This window comes from Mustela lutreola, chromosome 9 (genome assembly GCF_030435805.1).
Source record: "Mustela lutreola isolate mMusLut2 chromosome 9, mMusLut2.pri, whole genome shotgun sequence".
Lineage (NCBI taxonomy): Eukaryota > Metazoa > Chordata > Mammalia > Carnivora > Mustelidae > Mustela > Mustela lutreola.
Genome location: NC_081298.1, coordinates 66203254 through 66223244, shown reverse-complemented (window position 1 = coordinate 66223244; position 19991 = coordinate 66203254). Strand labels below are relative to the sequence as shown.

At 55.8% G+C, this 19991-nt stretch overlaps 1 protein-coding gene across 4 annotated transcripts in view; it reads left to right on the top strand.

The window, feature by feature from the left end:
- The window catches only part of TTC7A (tetratricopeptide repeat domain 7A), a 113073-nt gene that overhangs the window by 52325 nt on the left and 40757 nt on the right, over positions 1 to 19991 (top strand). For 3 of the 4 annotated variants that reach the window (XM_059134545.1, XM_059134547.1, XM_059134548.1), the window contains 6 exons: positions 2183 to 2320; positions 3912 to 3995; positions 8328 to 8432; positions 16646 to 16763; positions 17756 to 17813; positions 18778 to 18850. In XM_059134545.1, the coding sequence (XP_058990528.1) occupies positions 2183 to 2320; positions 3912 to 3995; positions 8328 to 8432; positions 16646 to 16763; positions 17756 to 17813; positions 18778 to 18850 (576 nt within the window). The remainder of the gene's footprint in view (positions 1 to 2182; positions 2321 to 3911; positions 3996 to 8327; positions 8433 to 16645; positions 16764 to 17755; positions 17814 to 18777; positions 18851 to 19991) is intronic. The other variant, XM_059134546.1, reaches the window with a different exon arrangement.

Here is a 19991-nt window from a genome sequence, read left to right as displayed (position 1 = left end):
AATACTCCTTACTCCCGCTGCTGCTTCTGGGCCCCATGGCCCCATCCTCTCATTGCCTCCACCCTTGTCTTGGCTGCCTGGTGAGGCTGCCTCTCAGGGCCCCACCCTCTCTCGGGGCCCCACCCTCAGGGGCTGAGCTGGGGAGTTCTGGAGGGGAGGGTTGGAAGGGGAGGAGTGGGGAGGTACGTGGCCAGTCTTGTGTTCCTACTTCGCTTTGTCAAATAGCTCCTGCCAAGCCTCTCAGAATTTCTTCTCTTCCTGATGGTGCCTGTGTGGGTGGTTTTCTCTGGCGCTTTCCCTCTCTGCTCCTCTCCCCTTAACTCTTTGGGCTTCCTCACCGGCTCTTATTTGTCAGGCTGGTACCAGCCCTAATCCTTTCTGGGGATCTCCTGGCACCCTGAACCTTCTCCGTGGGCTGCTCCGTGTACATGGGGCTGGCAGCAGCCTCCACCTGCTATGGCTGGACGGGCACCCATCACGGCCTCCGGCCACTGGCCTGCCTTGCTGAAGTGCCCCCATGGATGAGTCACTTCTTGGGTCTTAGAGGCGTTTTGGCTTCCAGAAGCCTCTGGGCACGTACTTCAGGCCTGCACAACAGGATGCATTCAGAGCCTGCACTCTGAAGGCCACTGACTGGGTTTCTTCTGCCTCTTTGGCTCCTCACCCATGGGGGCCTCAGCTCCTGACCTGGGGAAGGGCTTCATACTCCTGCCCAGAGGGAGGTTTTGAAGACCATCTCTCGACGGGAAGAGTAATGTGGATCTGACAGTGAGAAATTGGTTTTAAGGGCCAGCATCCCTTCTGTCCCAGCATCCTCAGGTTTGGGGTCCTATGTGGGCAAGTAGAAAACGAGTTCCAACACACAAAAGGGGGTTCAGCCTACTACAGAGGGCGAAGGATACTGGGAGTAGCCAGCAGGAGCATCTGGTTGGAACCAAGCCTTGCTCCAGCAGATACAGCCCTCTCGGGGTGTGTGTGTGTGTGTGTGTGTGTGTGTGTGTGTGTGTGTGTGTGGTCACAGAGCATTCCTAGCCTGGCCTCTGCCCTGGTGCTGCTCAACTCAGAGACCCCATGATTCATGCTGATTACTCCCAGGCCGGAGTGTCTCCAGAGTATGGGTTTATAAGAGGGAGTGGGACCATGGGCCCCAGAGCAAGAGAGTCCCAAATCTCCAGTGGGGAGATTTCAAACTTGGTGATACAGAGCTTCCCACTTCAGAATGTACAGTCTCCTACTCCTTAAGCATATTTTCCCAGCACCCCCAGTCCCAGGGCCCAGCAGCTACCTGGCAGCTTTGAGCTGCTGAACTCCTGACTGCTAGGCACCAAGCACCTAGTGTTGGAGATTTCTTAGGGAGCTCTGAGAGGAGAGGTCTGTTGTCTGAAGAAATTGAGCATTGGGTCTGGGTTGAACACAGTGGTGATGGGAAGGAGGTATGGGGCTGGAAAGTCCTTATCAGAGGTGCTGATGGCACCAAGGGGCTACAGCCCACGAGTCAAGCAGCAGCAGCACAGCCCACCACCTGATCTAGACACTTCCAGATGTTACCTGAAGCTCTTTCTGTGCATGGACAGTTACAAGTTTCAAGGAACTGTTTCACAAAACTGTTCCGCTCTATCCTCAAAAATGCTAGGGTCTGAAAGACGAGGGTTGTGGGGCCCTTCTGGATGAGAGGAGACAGAAGTGACATGGCCCCAGAATGTTGGTGTGGACCTGGATGGGGTTCTGGGATGAGAAGCCTCAGACCATAGATCTGACTGTGAGCTGGTAGTTAGATCAGTTTTATACTTCCTGAAATACAGGCATTTCTCTGGCGGTTGTACTTAGGGGTCAAGGGTCATCTTACCTTCCTGACTCTATTCTTATTATCCTATACCGGAGAGCGACAAAGCAGGAGTGGTCAACACCGTCACCCTTGCATCTTTTCTGTAGGTTTGAGACTTTGTAGACTAACACACCGAAGAGCAGGGCCCCTCAGAACGGCTTCCTTACCCCATCCTCAGCTGTGGATGGAGGTTTTCTCTCTTTCATGGGAGCCTTCATGGGGGTGGGGGCAGGGCCCTGGCTGATTTCGGGAGCGTGGCCTGGGTTAGCAGCGTAAGGGCGACAGTCCCTGGGACTCGGGGGCAGGCCGTTGCTTATTTTCTGTGCTTACTCTCTCCCCAACCATGTCCCCCCACAGGCTACTCGGGACGTGGTGCTGAGCCGGGCGCCAGAGCAGGAGGAGGACCGGGCGGCAAGCCTGCGGAACGCGGCAGCCATCTATGACCTCCTGAGTATCACACTGGGCAGGAGGGGCCAGTACGTCATGCTCTCCGAGGTAAGGTGACCCACACCCTCCCCAGAAGCCAGGTGGGGCCACCACTGGACCTCCCACATAGTCCCTTCCCCGTTCCACCAGGGGGGTACCGTCTCCTTGGGAGATAGGGCTGGGAACCATTCCATTGCTAGGGCTGGGAGAGCTGCGCTTTCCTGGCAGGATGAGTGGTTTGGGTTTGGGTGGTTTTACTAGCTTTTTAATGTGTTTTTCTTTCGAAAGAACACGTGGCATTGTATAAAGAAGCATGGGGGGAAATTATCCATCCCCCAGCTTCCCGCATGGATGACGCTGGTGTTTTGTGACTGCCTCTGCTGGCAGAGCTCTGAGCTGGGTATGTGTCAGGACCCCGGACCCCATCCCACCTGAGTTGGACAGAGCAACCCCATTCTATTGAGCAAAACCTGCTGGGGCAGCGCTCCCAGGGTGGTTCCTCTCTGGAGTGAAGGCAGGCAGCAAGCTGCCCCTCTCTCCGTTCCTCACAAGGCTAATGGTGTGCACGTATTTTAGAACTTTCAAATATGGGCTGGAATCAAGAGTGGCTCTGGGGCCCCTGTCTCCTTGCACAAGAGGCCCATTCCTATAGTAGCTTCTCTTTCCACGAAGTTAGGAGGGCCCCTGAGGGAACTGGTGACATTTGAGCCCCAGCCTGTGCCCAGCACCATGCAAGGTGCTTTTAGGTGCTACCTTCTTGAAGTGGTGTTCTCTTGAGTTTACCAGTGAGGAAGGCAAGGCCTGGAGAGGTGGTTTCCTGCCCTCGATGGTGGAAGGGGTACATCTGAGCCAGCTCGTGAACCCAGGGCATTGAGCTCTTAACATCCATGCTGTCTGGTCCCGGAAACTCACCTCTGCCCCCAACCCGCCTGTCCGTGGCCACGTGGTGAATCCTGGCCTCACAGCCTGGCTTCTGCCTCCATCGTGTGGAAGTGCTTGTAGTATCTGCTAGATTTCACCAGGCTGTCCCTGATTTGGGGTTGTCCAGGATCGGACAGGCTGGTGGGGCAGTCTGTTTTCTCAGTGGTCATAGAGAACAGCAGAATGCAGAAAAGCCTTTCCATTTGGGCGGCTTTGCGGGCCAGCCCGCTCTGCCACTTACTGGCTCTGTGACTCTAGCAAGTCATTCAGACCTCACCGTTCTCATCTATGAAATGGGACTAATGGTAGAACCCACCTCCCAGGGTGGCTGGGAACCATGTGTAAGTTATTAACACGTGTGAAAAAAACAGAGTGGTACCATGCACAACAATAATAAATACTAGTAATTATTTTCACGGGATGCTGACATGTTAAAAACCCAGACCCAATTTCATTCCCTTTTCCCCAGCACCCTGTGAGGCAGTCACATATGAGGGAGGTAGGAACCAAGGGCCAGAGAGGGTAGGAGACTTGTGGAATGTCACACAGAATAATCTGTCCAGTGGCAGGGACAGGTGTTATGCCTGAAGTTTTCTTACGAAACCAAGTATGGGCCTCCTGCAGCCTCATATGGGAAGTGATCTGAGCAGTGATTGTCCTGGGGGATATTGGATCGCCGGGGGGTGGGAGGTGGGAGGACCTCTGGGGGGCTACTTGCTAACTGGCTCTCTCTCCTCAGTGCCTAGAGCGAGCCATGAAGTTTGCGTTTGAAGAATTTCACCTTTGGTACCAAGTGGCCCTCTCCATGGTGGCTTGTGGGAAGGTAAGACCCAGGGATCGTGTTGCGGGGGAGGGAGGTGGCACACCTGCCTTCGGGGCCTCTGCTCTCCTCCAGTCCCCTCCAGGGCTGGGCAGAGGGCTCCTTGGTGAGTCAGAAATGTTCTCCAGCATCGGATTTTCACCTCTGGGAGAGTGAGGGGCAGCAGAGGATCACACACTCAGATCCCCGTGTGAGTCTGGTGTCCACCTGGGAGTTACACCTGGGGCAACAGCGCACTTCCATGTGTGACTTGTTGAGTACCACTGCAGGCAACAGGCGTGGGGCATAGGTTCTGAGTGGGGATGCATTCATTTGGGCCGTAGCTCTCTTCCTGCCCGTCAGGTGTGGCATCAGGAAAGGACCTTCCCATGGAAGGACCTGCCGAGGACGAAAGGGTTGAAAGGTGGAGCAGTGGGGCAGTGCCCACAGGGAGTCTGGGGGGAGAACTGTGCCAGTGGATGTGGCTGGGACAGAGGCAAGGGGAGCTCTCTCTGCCCCGCACAAGGGGTCTGACTTTATCCCCAGTCACCAGGGCCGCCTTTGCTCTCTACCCACCAAGCCCTGTTCCAGCACCCCCTGGTTTCTGCTCTGATGAGAATTACACTTACATAAGCCTCTATTTTCAGCAGTAACATGAAAGGAAAACCTTTCCAGAGCTGGGTGCTGAGGGTGTTAGAGCCGAGGATGCTACGAAGGCAGGAAAGAAGGTGGCAGGAACTTGCAAATCGTTCCAAGAGCTGTAAACACCCAGAGCCCTTTTGTTGGGCTGAGGGAATTCCTGCCCCCTCCCCCGCCCATCTGTGCCACCTGCCATTTCTAGCCCAGCAGCTCGGCTCAGAGGAGGGCCCTCCTTGGCTTGCCGGCACCTCCTCCACAAAGGTTAGGCAGGAAACAGGAAGAAGAGCAGTGCTGCCGCGGAATAGGTGGGAAGGAGCCAGGGAAGTAGAGTGAGAATCAAGTGGGGGGATCTCCTCCCCCCCAACCCCCAGTGGGCCTCTGTCTTCCCAAACCTCTTCCCCAGCACCACCATGTTGATCACCCCCCAAAACATCTTAAAGGCACAGACCTGGTCTATCCTGGCTCTGTGCTCAGCAGGGTCTTGCCAAGGCTCAGGGAGAGCTCAGGCTGCAGCTAGAGCAAGGCCTGAGGGAGGGGAGGAGGTGGGGCTCGGAGCCTGGGCAGACAGCTCACAGCTGCATGTGACAGTGTCTTCCTGCCTTGGAGAAACAAAGAACCTCTGATCTTACAATAGCGAGAGTGTGGGCCAGGAGGAGAGGCCCAGCGCCAGGGCCAGGGCCGTGGTCCTTACCCTTCTTGGGTTGTGGGACCCTTTGAGATGCAAAGGAAAGCTGGGGAGCCCTCCTCTGAAGAAGGCTAGCTTTAATCTCTCAGAAGGTAGCTTTAATCTCTGACCCTGTGCCGGGAAATTCCCCAGTCAAGGGAGAAGGTGTTCTCCTGGGAGGGATGGGATCTTCGATGTCCCTCCTGAGAGGAGCCGGGCTCACAGAGTCCACACACAGTCCAGCACATCCCAGGCTCCAGGGAGCTGGTATCTCAGCCCGACTCCTTCACAGACCAGCAAGGTGGGCACAAGAATGGGCTTACAGGCAGGGTGTTGGGGTGATTAGTGAGTTCCTCACACGTGAGGCTCCACAGGCTGGAGACATGGAATTATACCCATGCCTGCCTTTGCTGCAGCAGGAGATTGTTCTGGAAGCACACTCCCTGCCCCCTCAGGAACCCTGCACACCAGCTCAGTCTGTCTAGTTGGCCCAGGCAGCCCTCCAGCAGAGTGGACAGAGCTGGGCTTTTGCTAAAGCCCAAGGTAGGAATCAAGGTTTTGTACCTGCACTCGTGCCAAAGGTGTGGCTGGTGGACGTATATATGTTGGACACCTCAGCCTGCTGGAAGAAAAGACAAGGTCCATGACATGATTTAGGTCGCTCCTTCTCTTGGTCTCCTCAGCAGTCACATTGTCTGTGTTGCTAGGTAACCGCCATGACAAAAAAAAAAAAAAAAAAAAAAGACACAAAACCCCAAGCTGCCTGCCCTTACTAGAGTCCTCTGATGGCTCCTAAAAGAGCAATGCTGGGGCGCCTGGGTGGCTTAGTGGGTTAAAGCCTCTGCCTTTGGCTCAGATCATGATCCCAGGGTCCTGGGATGGAGCCCTGCATCGGGCATTCTGCTCAGCAGGGAGCCTGCTTCCCTTCCTCTCTCTGCCTGCCTCTCTGTCTACTTCTTGTGATCTCCGTCAAATAAACAAGATCTTAAAAAAAAAAAAAAAGAAAGAAAGAAAGAAAGAAAGAGCAATGCTTTGTGTCTGTGTGACATGAACATGGATGGTCAGGGTTGTAGAACCTCCATCTCAAGGACAGAGAAACTTCCACTCTGCAGAGGGCAGCAGCCAGGGAAGGAGGCCTAGGGGAGCCCGAAGCTTGCTGTAGTGTGTGGCTGGGGTTCCGTGGCCAGGGGTTGGGAGTGGCATTCACAGAAGTGGATCGCCTGGTGACTCCTTCAGGCCCCTCACGTGGGCCCCTTCCCCACAGCTCAGGCCTGGAATAGGACATCTGCGGTCGCCCACCTGTGCTGGGTCTCACACCCTCGCTTTCTGAGAGAGCATCGGGGGATGGTAGCTTTGGTCTTCTCCCCCTGGCCTTTCTGCAGGCACCTGATAGCCAAGAGCCATGGCCTCTTCCCTCTTCCTGCAGTGACCCCACAACCCCAGCCCAGCACCAGGCACAGAGCCAGCCCTTGGCTGAGACATCTCGAACAGGCCTGATATGCCTGAGCCCAGAGCCTCAGTCTGTGATATCTGGGCTGAGAAGAGCTTTTCTTTAGCTGGTGGGGAAGGGAGGGGTAGTTAGAGAAAGACTGGGCATCCATCTCTCTCTCTTCCAGTCTTTCACACTGAGTTTGAACTGATAAGCCTTCCAGAGACCCCATTGCCTCAGTGGTCCCCCTGGAGTTGCTGGGGAGGGTGAAAGCTAAGTAATGGTAAGGAAGCCTGGCTCACAGTAGGGCTTAGTACAGGGGAACTGTGCTCACACACATGCCCCTGCCTGCCTGGGGTGTCACACAAGTATGGAGTGTGCACACTTGGGGGGAGGGGTGTCCCTGTTGAGTTTCTTGGAAAAATGTTGAACGCAGTCAGAAGCCCTGAGTGGTATGCGTCTTGTGTGCGTGTGTGTGTGTGCGTGTGTGTGTGTCTGTCTGTCTGTCTAGCGGGGCGACCCAGGCTGCTTCTCCTGCCCTAGGAGTCACTGCAGAGGCAGGAAAGGGCAGTTACAAGCCTAGAGCCATGGATGGGTACTGTGCCTTAGAATAAGCTACATAACTTTTCTGCCTTTCAGTTTCCTCATCTGTAAATAGGGACATGCTCACCTACCTCATAGGAAAGTTGTGAAATTTTAATTTATAAAGCACCTAGAGCAGGGGAAAGCAAACTTTGCGTACAGGGTCAGATAGTAGACGTTTTTGATTATGCAGGCCAAACAGTCTCTGTGGAACTCCACTGTGTCATAAAAATAGCCGTAGGCAATACATACATGAATGGGCGTGGCTGAGTTCCAATAAAACTTTATTCACAGAAGAAGACAGAGGGCCACATTTGGCCTGTGGGCTGTGTTTTGCTGAGCTCTGATTTATAACTGTGTGGTGCATAGTAACATCTGAATAAGTGTTAGCTGGTGTTCTTTTTCTCCTTACTGTGACTGGTAGCATTACTGCCTGCCTGAGGATGGTTTCCCGTCCTGGCCTCTGTCCACATGTGGCCATCCTCAGTAGGTCCATTCTGGCTCTGTCTCTGTGACTTAGGCCCTGCAGCCTTGAGGGGCCCCAGACTCCTGTCTGGAGGGTCTCTCTGCCTCTGCCAGCTCAGCTTCTCTCCTTCTCCTCTGCCAGCCATTATGCCCCCCTCATCTCCTGACCACGGCCCTGCCTCCCAGTTCTCTGGAGCTTCGGCCTCATCTTGTCACCTGTAAACCAAGGCTGTTGAACTCAGAAGTTTGAAAGAGCCCTTTTTTGCCCCTGAAATTTCTGTAGTTCACATCTGAATTCTTTTAGAAGCAATTCTACCTGTTGTTACCTGAACTTTTGTTACCTGGGCAAGGCTCACAGCCTCTATTCTCCAGATGCGGAATCTGGGGCCAGGGAGGGATTTGTCTGCCAGCATGGCCAGGGCTCCTCCCGCTGGGCCCTCTTCCTGCCTCCTAGGGGAAAAGGGGTGCAGAGCAAGGCCTGGTTATTTGGGAAAGCCCCCTGCTGTAGGCATGAGACCCCCAGTCTGTTGAGACCCAGGGCTGCCAGTGATGGTGTCACCTGCCCTTTCTTCTGCAGTCAGCCTACGCCGTGTCACTGCTGCAGGAGTGCATGAAGCTTCGACCCTCGGACCCCACCGTGCCCCTGATGGCCGCCAAGGTCTGCATTGGGTCCCTGCACTGGGTGAGTGAGCTGTGGGGGCAGGGACCTAGGCCCAGCGGCTCCTGCAGAAGGGCGGCAGGTGGGCATGAGATCAGGGCATGCACACCTTGCTGTATGTATAAGGGGTGGGGTGGGGGTTGTGTGGGGAGCTGTGAGGCAGGCAGGCCTGGAAGGAGGAATCGTCTGAGAAAACCAGCCTCCGTCTGTAGCAGTAGGTTCCCTGACTCAGGCTGGTATCAGGTTTATGGTTCAGTCTTGAGATGTGGTCTCCAGGGAACCAAATGTAAAGTCAAAAGTAGCAGGGGCCCCTGCCTGCCCAGTGGTGCGGTAGTGGGCAGGACTCAGAACATTTGGGCTGGCCGTCATTTGGACAGATGTTCACATTACTATGGGGGGCAGTGCTGTGTGGGCAGGACTAGAGGTGGCCTCTTTTCTTGGGCCCCTCATTCCTTGCGGCCTCAGCCTGCGGGCCCCTGCCCTGTGCTCAGCTGCCTGCCAAGGGCTCTGCCAAGGTGGCTGACTGGGCAGGTGCACCCTCTCCACATAGACCAGGTATTCGGCAGCTTGGCTCTGAGGCCCTCCCAGAAGCCAGCAGCACGGAGCCATGAAAGGCACTGGGCCTGGGGCCCTCTCCTCCTTAGGCTCCCCCGAGGGGCTGCTCTGAGCCTGCAGGGTCTTGGGGCGGAGCCTCTGCAAAAGTGTCTCCTCCTACTGGGAGCCTTCTTCCCAAGGGTCCCCACTTCCTTGTGCCCACACCAGCCTCCTGAGGTCAGGGGCCATCCTAGAACAAATGTATCCTCTCCTGCCTGTTTGCTGTCTGCCCTACCACCTCTCTTTTCTTCGGACGAAATAGCTCCCATTCCTTCATCAGCCCTTCAGGCCCATGTCTCCCCATGGGGAGCCACTCCCACACAGAGGCCTCCCCTGCCTGTTCTCCCAACTTCCCAAGCCCACCCTCTCTGTGGTTGGGTGCCCAGCTTGTTCCAGGCCCCAGGGGCCTACAGCAGCCTGTCTGCCTCCCACTGCCACTGGCCCCTCCTCAGGCATCCAGCCCTGGGAAGGGAGACTCCATGTTTGAAGCCTTCCTGCCAAGTCTCCCAGGGACCAGAAACTGGCCCCCACCCTCTCTGGGTCCCCACCTCGCTGCCCCGTGGGCCTTGTCCTCTCTTCACTACAAAGAGGACTGCCTCCCTAGCGTGAGGAGCAAGGGGGGGAAGAGTACCTTCCCGTCTGTCTCCTGGTTCTCAGAATTCTGTAGCTGAGGCCTGCATGGCCGCTGTGGCCCCCCTCACTGTGAATGGCAGAGGAGGGGGAAGCATGGTGTCTGGCCCCAGGCTCAAAGAGTGTGGCTTCAGTGAGGGGAAATCTGGCAGAACCACCTCTGCTCCAGGCATTAGGAAGTGGCTGCGGTGTGAGTTGGGTTAGAGTTTCCCTGCCTTACCTCCAGGTGGTCTTGGTATACAACCTTGCTGTGCCTTGGTTTCCTCATTCTTAAAATGGAGATGATAACAGTCTGTTCCTCAGATGTGGCATAAATGACATAAAGTATGTAGAAGGCTGGACGGGTCAGGAGATGCACAGAGGAGGAGGCCTTGGACTGTGGAGGGCTCAGGCCTGTGGTAGGTTCTTTCATCACTGCTTGCTTCCCCCACCCTGGGATTAGTGGGGAAACCCCTTACCCCTCACGTCTCTCCAGGGGACCTGTTGGCACCCTGCATCTTACAGGTGGGGAGCTGTGGGGATGTGGGTGATATGTCAGCAGAGACACCCAGACCATTGCTCTGCAACAGAGGGCCGTGGCGGGAGCTAGGGGTCACAGAGACGGTGGGCTCGCTGACCCCTCGCTCATGCTCCTGAGTGTTCTTGGGGCTCCTCAGAGGGGCTTCACACCCATCGCCTCACCAAGCTGGGGCTGGGATGGACCCCTGTCCTCCCCGAGGCCTCTAGCTCTGAGGTGGCTATGGGTGTCCACCCAGCCGGCAAGCGCCCTTGCCAGGAAGCCTAAATTTAGGCCTTCTCGCCGTGGAGGAGCTGTTTCCCTCAGCGACGTAATTACAGTCATTACATGCATTCAGATTACATGGTAATAAAATTAGGATCCAATCAGTCCAAATTGAAATCAGATGAGTTAGGAGCAAAGTCATCAATGACAACATAAATAGAAAAGCCCAAAAGGAAACTTAAACATGCAGACTTGTCATCAAAACTGGGGAGGACGGTGAGCTCTTTAACTTCAGCTGAGAAGCCTGCATGGCTTTGGAGGCTGGTTTGAGCCAGGATTGAAACTGGGTCCAGGCTCAAGCCAGGTCCTGCTGGAGGGGTGGGGGTGACTCCTGGCAGCCGTCCCTAACCTGGAACTCCCAGACCTCCCTGAAGCCCCTTTTTATACCTGCCTTGGACACCTAACACTTTACCTGGTAATCCCCTGTGTCTCTTAAGGGCAGATACTGTCTCTCTTCCTTGTTGAAACCCCAGCCCAGAGTCCACATCGGTGCTTATTGGATAGATCCTGCTGGCTGATGAGCATAGCCGCTCAGCAGCCAATTCTGCGTTCTGTGGTACTTCTCTTCCCAACTAGTCGGGGAGCTTCTTTACTTACCACATCTGCACCCTGAGCCCTTCTTCCCAGCAAAGAACCCTGCATGTGGGTAGATGTCTACTCATATCTTCTAGAATGACTCCCACCCCAGCTGGCTGGGAGGGATGGTGTGGGAAGTCTGCCTCTGGTTCAGTGGGTCCCACGTTCCCAAATTGGTGCTGGGCAGAGAGCAGACCGTGGGTAGCTAAAGGCAGCCTTTTTTGCCAAGGAGGCCAGAAGAGGGGCAGCCCAGCACTCTCTATTCCAGGGCCACGAGCAGGAAGAATGGGTCTGACCTCGACAGGCTGAAGGGTGCTGGTGTTTGGGATGGAGCACAGTTCCTGAAAGGCATCTGAGGCCACCTCTGCCTTTTGCCATCACATTTCTTCTGGTTCCTAGTAGCCCCAGCAGGCCCAGCCATTGCCCAGCCAAGCTCCATGAGCAGAGGACAGAAATCTGGGGGGACAGCTTGGCCAAGGTTGCAGGAAGGGAAGCTGAAACTGGGACATCTGAAAAACGAGCTGCGCTGGGTGAAACCAGTCGGGGTGGCCATGTGCCCAGAGGTGGAGCACCTGCTGTCCCCACGTCCTGTCTGTGTGCCCAGAGCCAGTGTGGGACGCCCTAGGCTGAGCCTGGGTCTGAGAGAAAGATGGCCCTCAGGTCATGGTGCACCAGGCAGAGGGACCCAGGCAGTTACAGGCTGGCTGACATGGGGTGTTCTGCAAGGTGATTGCCCCCCAGGGCAGGCGTGGGGGCAGGTGGGAGAGCACTGGCCCCGAGGCTTAGCCTGAGGCTCCTCTAGGTAGGGAGGGGGCATCTGAGGCTCTGACCTAGGGATAGCAGTGCGTGGCAGCCTCCTGCCTTGATGTGGCTGATGTCTTGCCAAGGTCCCCAGCTGGTCATTTGGGGCAGGAAGAAAAGAATTGTAAATATTTTATTTTAGTATTTCTCCAAACACAATTATTTAAAATGTATATAATTTAAAAAGTTGAGGCTTCCCTAGGAGGATAGGAGATGGGGGTGTGCATGTGTGCTGCATGTCACACACGAGAGGGGAGTTAGGAAACAGGAAAACAGGCCAAGCTCCTCTGGAAAAGGTCTGTGGTGTCTTTCAGCTTCTTTCCTGAGGGGAAGAAGTGTGGAAACGGCACAGGCTTTGGAGGCAGAGAGCATAGAGTTCAAATCCCTGCCTACCCAGTTAGCAGCTGTTTGACTTCAGGGAATAATTCACCCTCTCTGGGTCTCCTCTGTACCCCATTGGCAGTCACAAACACCCCATACAGGTGGCTCTGACACCAGAGCCAAGGAGCGTCGCTGTCTCGAACACGGCAGATACCTGCTGAGCAACAGTACCTTCAAAACACCAGGTTCTCAGAAGGGAGGTGCTTTTGTGTTTCTACCTTCCTTGTTCGGATCCAGGGGTGGCCAGAGCCAGGAAGACGAGTTGAGGGTTTATGAGGCAGGGAAGAAAGAATGCCAGCCACCATGCCACTGGATGTGGAAATGAGGAAACCTCGCCCTGTTCCTCTCAGGAAGGGAGAAGTGCGTTTTCAGTGGAGCAGTTAGCAATAGGCCCCGGGGGCCTGGAATGGCCTGAGAACCAGAGGTGCTGTTTCAACATGCTTAGCAGGCTCAGAAGGGAACTTTCTCCAATTCCCAGGAAGGGAGGAAGAGGCTGAAATGCCATGGGAACAACCTCTTTGGCCCAGTGCAAGATGGATGAGGCCACCGAGCCAGAGGCCTGTCTGTGTAGGCACCAAATTGAACAGTCTGGAGAGCTGTCGGGACCTGTGAAGTCACGGGAACATGGCCCTTCTGGAAAACCAAAGTAAAGGGTCCAAACGTTAGAGTCTTCCTGCATCCTTCTCCCAAACGGTCAGAGAGGAAGAAAGGCGGAAACTGCCAAGGGCAGCCGTGACTTGGGCAGCTCAGAAGGATCCAGACGCAGGCTAAGGAGACCTGGGTTGGACACTCAGGCCTGTCACTCCCTTGCCAGGTGGCTTCGGACAAGTCCTCTAAGCTCCCTGTGCCCCAGAACCTTCAGCTGTGTGACACCTGTGCCATCAGGCTCTAAACTGCTCTAGTTTAGAGGAGGGGCATGGGGGCATGGAGGGTCTCTACCTGGACTTTGTGGCGAAGTGACAGGGCTGCTGTAGGTAAAAAAGATATTAAAAAGCAGTATATCACTGGAAGGAGAATGGTGGAAAAGAACTTTAAAAACCCATCCCTTTGGAGGTGTTTTGATGTGCAAGGAGGGCCCAGCACTGTAACCTGAGCAGAAGCCCCAACCTTAGCTCCACCAGCTGTTGACTTTCGAGGCCACCAGAGGAAGTGACTGGAGACTGGAATGGCTAAGTGAGGTAGTCCCGGGGGGCAGGATGATGGGGGCGGCTGGAGACCGGCGCTGGGCAGCTCGGTCAGCCGCTGGATTAGAGCTGTGGCTTTCACATTGGAAGTTGAGACCCATTCATGGGTTTTGACTTAGAACTCCTTTTTTGTCTTTAAAGATTTTTTTTTTTTAAAGATTTTATTTATTTATTTGACAGAGAGAAATCACAAGTAGTCGGAGAGGCAGGCAGAGAGAGAGAGAGGGAAGCAGGTTCCCCGCCGAGCAGAGAGCCCGATGCGGGACTCGATCCCAGGACCCTGAGATCATGACCTGAGCCGAAGGCAGCGGCTTAACCCACTGAGCCACCCAGGCGCCCTAAAGATATATTTATTTAGAGGGGGAGGGGCAGAGGGAGAAAGAGGATTTCAAGCAGGCTCAATCTCCTGACCCTGAGATCATGACCTGAGCCACAATAAAGAGTCAGATGCTTAACCAACTGAGCCACCCAGGGTGCCCCTGCTTTCACTTTTTAAAGAGGGAGGGGGTGCATAGGGGCAGACAGAGAGGGAGAGAGCGAATCCCAAGCAGGCCCCACACCTAGCATGGAACAGGGCTTGATCCCGTGACCCCAAGATTATGACCTGAGTCGGATGCTCAATTAACTGAGCCACCCGGGCACCCCTTTTGCACTTTTTTTTTTTTCTTAAAGATTTTATTTATTTATTTGACAGAGATCACAAGCAGGCAGAGAGGCAGCCAGAGAGAGAAGAGGAAGCAGGCTCCCTGCTGAGCAGAGAGCCTGATGCGGGACTCTATCCCAGGACTCTGAGATCATGACCTGAGTCGAAGGCAGCAGCTTAACCCACTGAGCCACCCTGGTGCCCCTGCACTTTTTTTTTTTAAAGCTAAAGTCTGGTGAGCTCTCCTGGCCCAGACTGTGATGTGTGTGAACCGGAGAGTGACTTTTCCCTGTTTGCCAGTAGCCGTTGAGCTTCATTCCCGGCACCTTCCCTACATGAGTTACCAGAGATCAAAGCTGGAGTTTGCTGAGAAGAAGGACATGGTCTTGGGAAGAATGTCTATACATAGATGCGATGGGTTTCTAGAATCTGTAACTTGTACTTGGTGGTTTATAAAACAGCTTGCTCCTGTTTGAATGGGGCATAATGATGCCTAAAGACAGCGTATGAGATGAGCTTCATCAGTCATGGGATGTGGGGTGAGGGGCAATTTGTTCACTTAACCCTTTAATCATGTCCCCCCTCGGCCATGAGTCTTCCTTGGACAACTATAGCCACATGATTGTCCTTCCCTTGGAGCCCCGCTGGCCCCATGCCAGCATCACACGGTGGGGCCTTACTCGGGGGCTACCCTGTCTTGTGGGGATTGTGTGCGAGCTCATACAGGCCTCCCTCTCCCTTGTTGTTGGGGCTCCCCAGCTGGGCCCATCACAGAGCCTGCTGCTGCAGAAGCCTTAGCAGAGGTCTGTGCGGAGGAGCAGGTAGGGGTAGGGGGTCTGAGTCTCCATTTCGCAGAAGAGGACCTTTGGGGCACAGAAACTAAGTGATCTGCTCCTGACTCCTCAGCTGTCAGGTGCTGGGCAAGGACCACAGCCAGTGTCCACAGCTTGTCTTTCAGGCTCACACACCCCCCGCCCCCACTGCTCCAGGTCCCGCTGGGCCAGGTGCCACCGGACACTGATCTTAGCCGCTCCAGCTTTCGGCCTGCCTGGCTGGCGGAGGCTGGGCAGCAGGCAGTGGACGGGTTTCCTAAGCTACGGCCTCCCCAAGACCTTGAGATCTGGGGCATGATGGTGTCAGAGCTTAGGTCCTTAGACTCCCTGTTCCTCTCAGTGACCAGCTTCCCCAGACTGGAGGTGGCCCACTGCCCAGGCCAGCAAGCAGAGCAGCAGCATGATGGGGCTGGAATGCTGCCCTCGTCGGCACGTATCATGCCGGCAGACAGGCCTCAGAGGGATTCAGCACCCCCTGACCTGCCCCCCACTGCCCCATCGTTGTCTGGGCTGTCAAGTCATATGCTCTGCTTCCTCGTGTTTTGGTTCTGTTGTTTCCCTCCCCGCATGGTGGGCTCTCTGCTCCTTCAGCCCTTTTCCTGCACAGGGCTTCCCATAGGTGTGTGCAGAGGGCAGGCATACCCAAATCCCCTTTGCCGATGGCCTCTGTCTTGGGGTCTCAGCTCCACATCCCAGGGCTGGAAGGGCTACCGGCATCCCGGCTGTGGCCAGTGGTCAGGCCACAAGATGTGCAGAGCTGAACCCTCTCCTTCCAGGGTGGGGTAGCCAGGAACAACACTGGCGTGAAGGCCAGGAGCCAACTTGGGTTTGAATTTAACTCCTCGGTTGAAGGTAACTCCCTGATGGGCCTCTGCTGGAGGCAAGATGTCCCCCACAGTGGGCCGTGACATCTGGGTTTCAGTGGGCCTTTGGGGTATGCCAGTCCTTGTTCTCGGTGACGCTAACACTAATACACTGCTGTGCCAGACTAATGGACAGGTGACATTCCTGGGCTGGGGAGGAGGAGGAGGGCATCTTAGAGGCCTGTGGGCTATGAGTGGGCATGGCAGAGACCCTCAGCTGTCTCCCGCCTCCCTGACTGGCCTGACTGCTTTAGGTGCCCCAGATGGCTTGAGAGGGCTGCCTTGTGTGTGTCCCTCTTCGTGTCACATGACATGTGTGATGGTGTGTGCACACGTGATCTGCGCCCACTGGCCCCTTTCCAACTGGAACAGTTCTTCCTGCTCCCAGGACAAAAACAACCTCAGGCCTTTTTCCCCTGAAAAGTTTGAGCTCCTTGTGTCCGGGAGCGAGCTCGCAGACAGAGCCAGAGGCAGCCTGCCTGTTCTGCAGGGTTGACGGTGTCCCCAAGACCAGTCCCAGGGCCCTGCCTGCCCCCCGGCCCCGGCTTCCCTCTCTTTGCTGCACAGGGCAGGCACAGACGGAGACCAGATGGTGCAAGGAGCTGTCACAGACTGGGCCGGTCCTGGGTCCCTACTCTTGGCAGAGTAAGCTCTAGGGAGCTAGCTGTTTAGGGCGAGGGAAGCTGTTTCCTGTGAGAGCTACCACCCTGTGATGTGGAGCACAGCCCCTTGGATTGCAGGGGAGAGGTCTAGGGAGTTGCTGCTATAGGAAATAGCCTTATTTCTTCCACCTAGTGGTGGTGTGGTCTTAGACAAGGCACCTGGCCTATGATCGTGCGCTGCTCACACGTGAGGAATTGTGGCTCTGCGTGTCCCAGGCTGGTGACTGCACCTCTGGCATGCCGGGGCCAGGAAGGCCCTCCCAGTGAACTGTGCCTCTCCTCTTTGCAGCTGGAGGACGCAGAGCGCTTTGCCATGATGGTGATCAACCTCGGGGAGGAAGCCGGGGAATTCCTTGCCAAGGGCTACCTGGCACTGGGCCTCACTTACAGCCTGCAGGCCACTGATGGTGAGTGCTGGGGCCTCAGAGCCTCTGCTTGGGGGGTCAGGCCTCCCAGGGGCCCCTCGGGCATCTCTTCCCACCAGTGCCCACCCCACCACCCAGCACATCTCCCTCGAGTACACACACACACACACACACACACTCACACACACCTCAGTCCCATTTCTACTCTTTTACCAGACTTCATCACTCTCACACATGCGTTTTTCATGGGCGCTTCCTTCCAGGCGTGGCCCCAGCCCCTTGGCAGAGCTGCTGCCCGCCTCTGGAACTCTCGGTGCTCGCAGTCTGTAATACGCTGCCCGCCTGGACCCCACGGGGTGTCTGAATTCTGCTTTGCTCTTACCTCAGCACTGCTGTGTCCCTCTGGGATCTTTTAAACCTCCCTTGACACGTGGGGCAGCGCTGGGTACACAGTCGGGCTTAATAAATACTTGTGTTTGGAGGACGGATTCGACTCTTGCTGCCCTGAGCCTGGCATTCTTTCCCGAACCCTGCCCGCTCAGCCACGTGTGCCCTCATCAGTGAGGCAGTCACCGACTTCTCTATGCTTGCAGGAAGGGGAGAGATGGTGTCCCATTCAGACTAAACGTGGAAGAGTAATCTGACCAGGGCTGGGCTGGGGCCTGGTTGACAGTCATTTTAAAGCTTACCAGGTGTGCACCTAAGGCTTCAAACGCCTGCCATTAAATTTTAACACTGAAATATTGTTAAAATGGTTACAAAAGCAGAGTCCTGTGAGTAAGGAAGCCCCCGGAAGCAGGCATCAGCCCCTGGAGGCTGTCTCTCAAGGGTTAGGTAGCAGAGAAGACAAAGAGGTGAAAGGAGCTGGTATGCTAAGGCACACACTGGGAAGCTGGGGCCAAGCGGACGCCCCACACCATCCCACAGAGACTGCTTGAATGCAAGCATTTGCTGGCCAGGGCTCACGTGCCCGGGATGGGGCAGAGCTGGTCTGGCAACCCCTCACAGCTCAATCTTTGTCTTCTCTTCTGCAGCGACTCTGAAATCCAAGCAAGATGAGTTGCACCGGAAAGCATTACAGACCCTGGACAGGTGAGAGGGGACCACCGGCCCAGCAGAGGCACCAGGTGGCACACTCACACGCTTTATCTCCCTGGACCCCTTGCTGGAGGCAGACTGAAGGTTTCAGGCCCCATTTTATTGACCAGGAAACCAAGGCTCTGAGAGCTCATGTGGGAAGTGGGGACAGGCCTCTGGGGTGAGGTGGGGTGGGTGGGCTGAGCCCTCCAGTGATGGCAGACTGCCCCCAGACTCCTCCCCACTGCAGCTCAGGGCTCTAACCCGGGAATTAGCCCATGACTGTTGTGAGAATTCTGTGAGATAGAGCTAGAGAAGCACCTCGCGAATGCACCTTAAGTGTAGCAGGGACTCAAAATTGGTGTTTGCCTCCTGCCAGCCCTTCACTGACTTGAGGGCTGTAAGGAGCCCCCATGCTGTCCTCACAGACATTTCCTGGCATCCAGGGTGCTGGAGGGAGGAAGGGAGGGGGATGCCAGAGAAACCCTTCCCCAGTACTGCTGTGAAAGATGCTAGCCTGTAGGCGGTGCTAGACATCTAGTGCTACCTTTATGGGAACATACTAGCACATCCAGCCCCACTCTGGCCTGGCGGCGTTGTTCCTGAACCCAGGGAGGTGACAGAGTCCCATCTGAGCCAATGCCTGCGGAGCTACCAGGGCCAGCTCTTCATTCCCCAGGCTTCTGTCCCAGAGAGGCCCTTCACAGCCTCTCCAATGGCAGGGCTGTTCCCTTCTGTCCTGCGGAGGAGAGGTCAGGCTCCAGGCTCTGTCTAAGGCCATCACAGGGCCTTGGCCAGCTCACTGGGAGCCTGCTGCCCACAGGCTGCCACCACCATTCTCCCCCACTGGGCAACCTCTGAGAACCCCTGACATTTCTCCCTGTAGAACACAGCCCAGGGCTGGCATGCTGGAGGCCCATGGCACACACAGGGTGCCCAGTCCTTGCTCGCTGATCTGTCACTCCTTCTCCCCATACAGAGCCCAGCAGCTGGCGCCCAGTGACCCCCAAGTCATCCTCTATGTCTCGCTGCAGCTGGCCCTTGTCCGCCAGGTGGGTTGTCGCATTTCCTAACTCCCAGGTCCCTGAGGGCTGTGGAGTTGCTCCTGCTACCACTGCTTTGCCCAGCCACGTGACCCTTTGCAAGGACTTGACCTCTCTGAATCCCTGTTTTCTCATCTGTTACATGAGTCCCTTTGCCCTGCATCTCTGAGGGACCCAGTGAGGATTAAGTCAGAAAATGTGGTAAAGCCCATGGGGCCACCCAGGAAGGGATTAATCTTGGCCCTCGAGGCCCCTTGAAGGGTTCGGTCTCCTTAGACATTGCTGAGTGACTGCAGGAAGCATTTAGGTCCTCACCTTCCACCAACCTTTCCCCACAAGGCTCGACTTCCAGGTCCGGGGTGAGGCTCTTGGTACCTCTCTGCCACTGTCCTCAAGGAGCAGCACTCTGCTCTGGTGCTCCGAAGAACACGGGTGCACATACCTGAGAGCTCTGTAGTTTTCACCCTCCATAAAAGCGCCGGTGCTTCTCTTGCCAGTCAAGTTCATGATAAGCCTCTGGATGAGAAGGCAGTGTATTACTGCTCTGAGGCTGCCTGGGCTCTGGGGACTTGAGGAGGGATAGGCACATCTCACACATGTGCAGAACTGGGCAGAATGTTCTCTCATGTCATCCTACCCTCTCAGCTCCTGGCACAGGCAGGACTGCCCTCCTCACTTTGTAGCTAAGAACGGCAGCTCAGAGAGGTCAACCGATGACTCTAGCGAAGAAGTGGCAGGGCCAGCTTCTATTTCCCCACCACCTCCCTGCCGACCCCAGAGCTGCAGCTCTTGCCAAGGTGGGCCTCTGAGCAGGAAGGGGCGTTTGAGTGCTGACCTCCATCCCTGCACGGACAGGTGCGGAGAGGCCCCCTCTGGCTCTGCACAAAGGGACCGGGCTGGCCTCCTTGGAGCCCCCACACCCACCCAGGTCCTCTGTGCTGCACCATGAACCTGCCTCTTTATTCCCAAGCCTGACCTGGGATGATAGCACCCTCTCGCCACAGTACTTTGGGCCGTGTGTTCTTGTCAGAGCACTGCACCCAAGGCCCAGGGTCTCACTTGAGTCTGCTCTGCCCTCATTGGCCGGCACTAGCCCTGGAATCCTGGGGGGAGGTTGGGTGGAGAAGGTTGCTAAGCCCGCTGTCTTCTC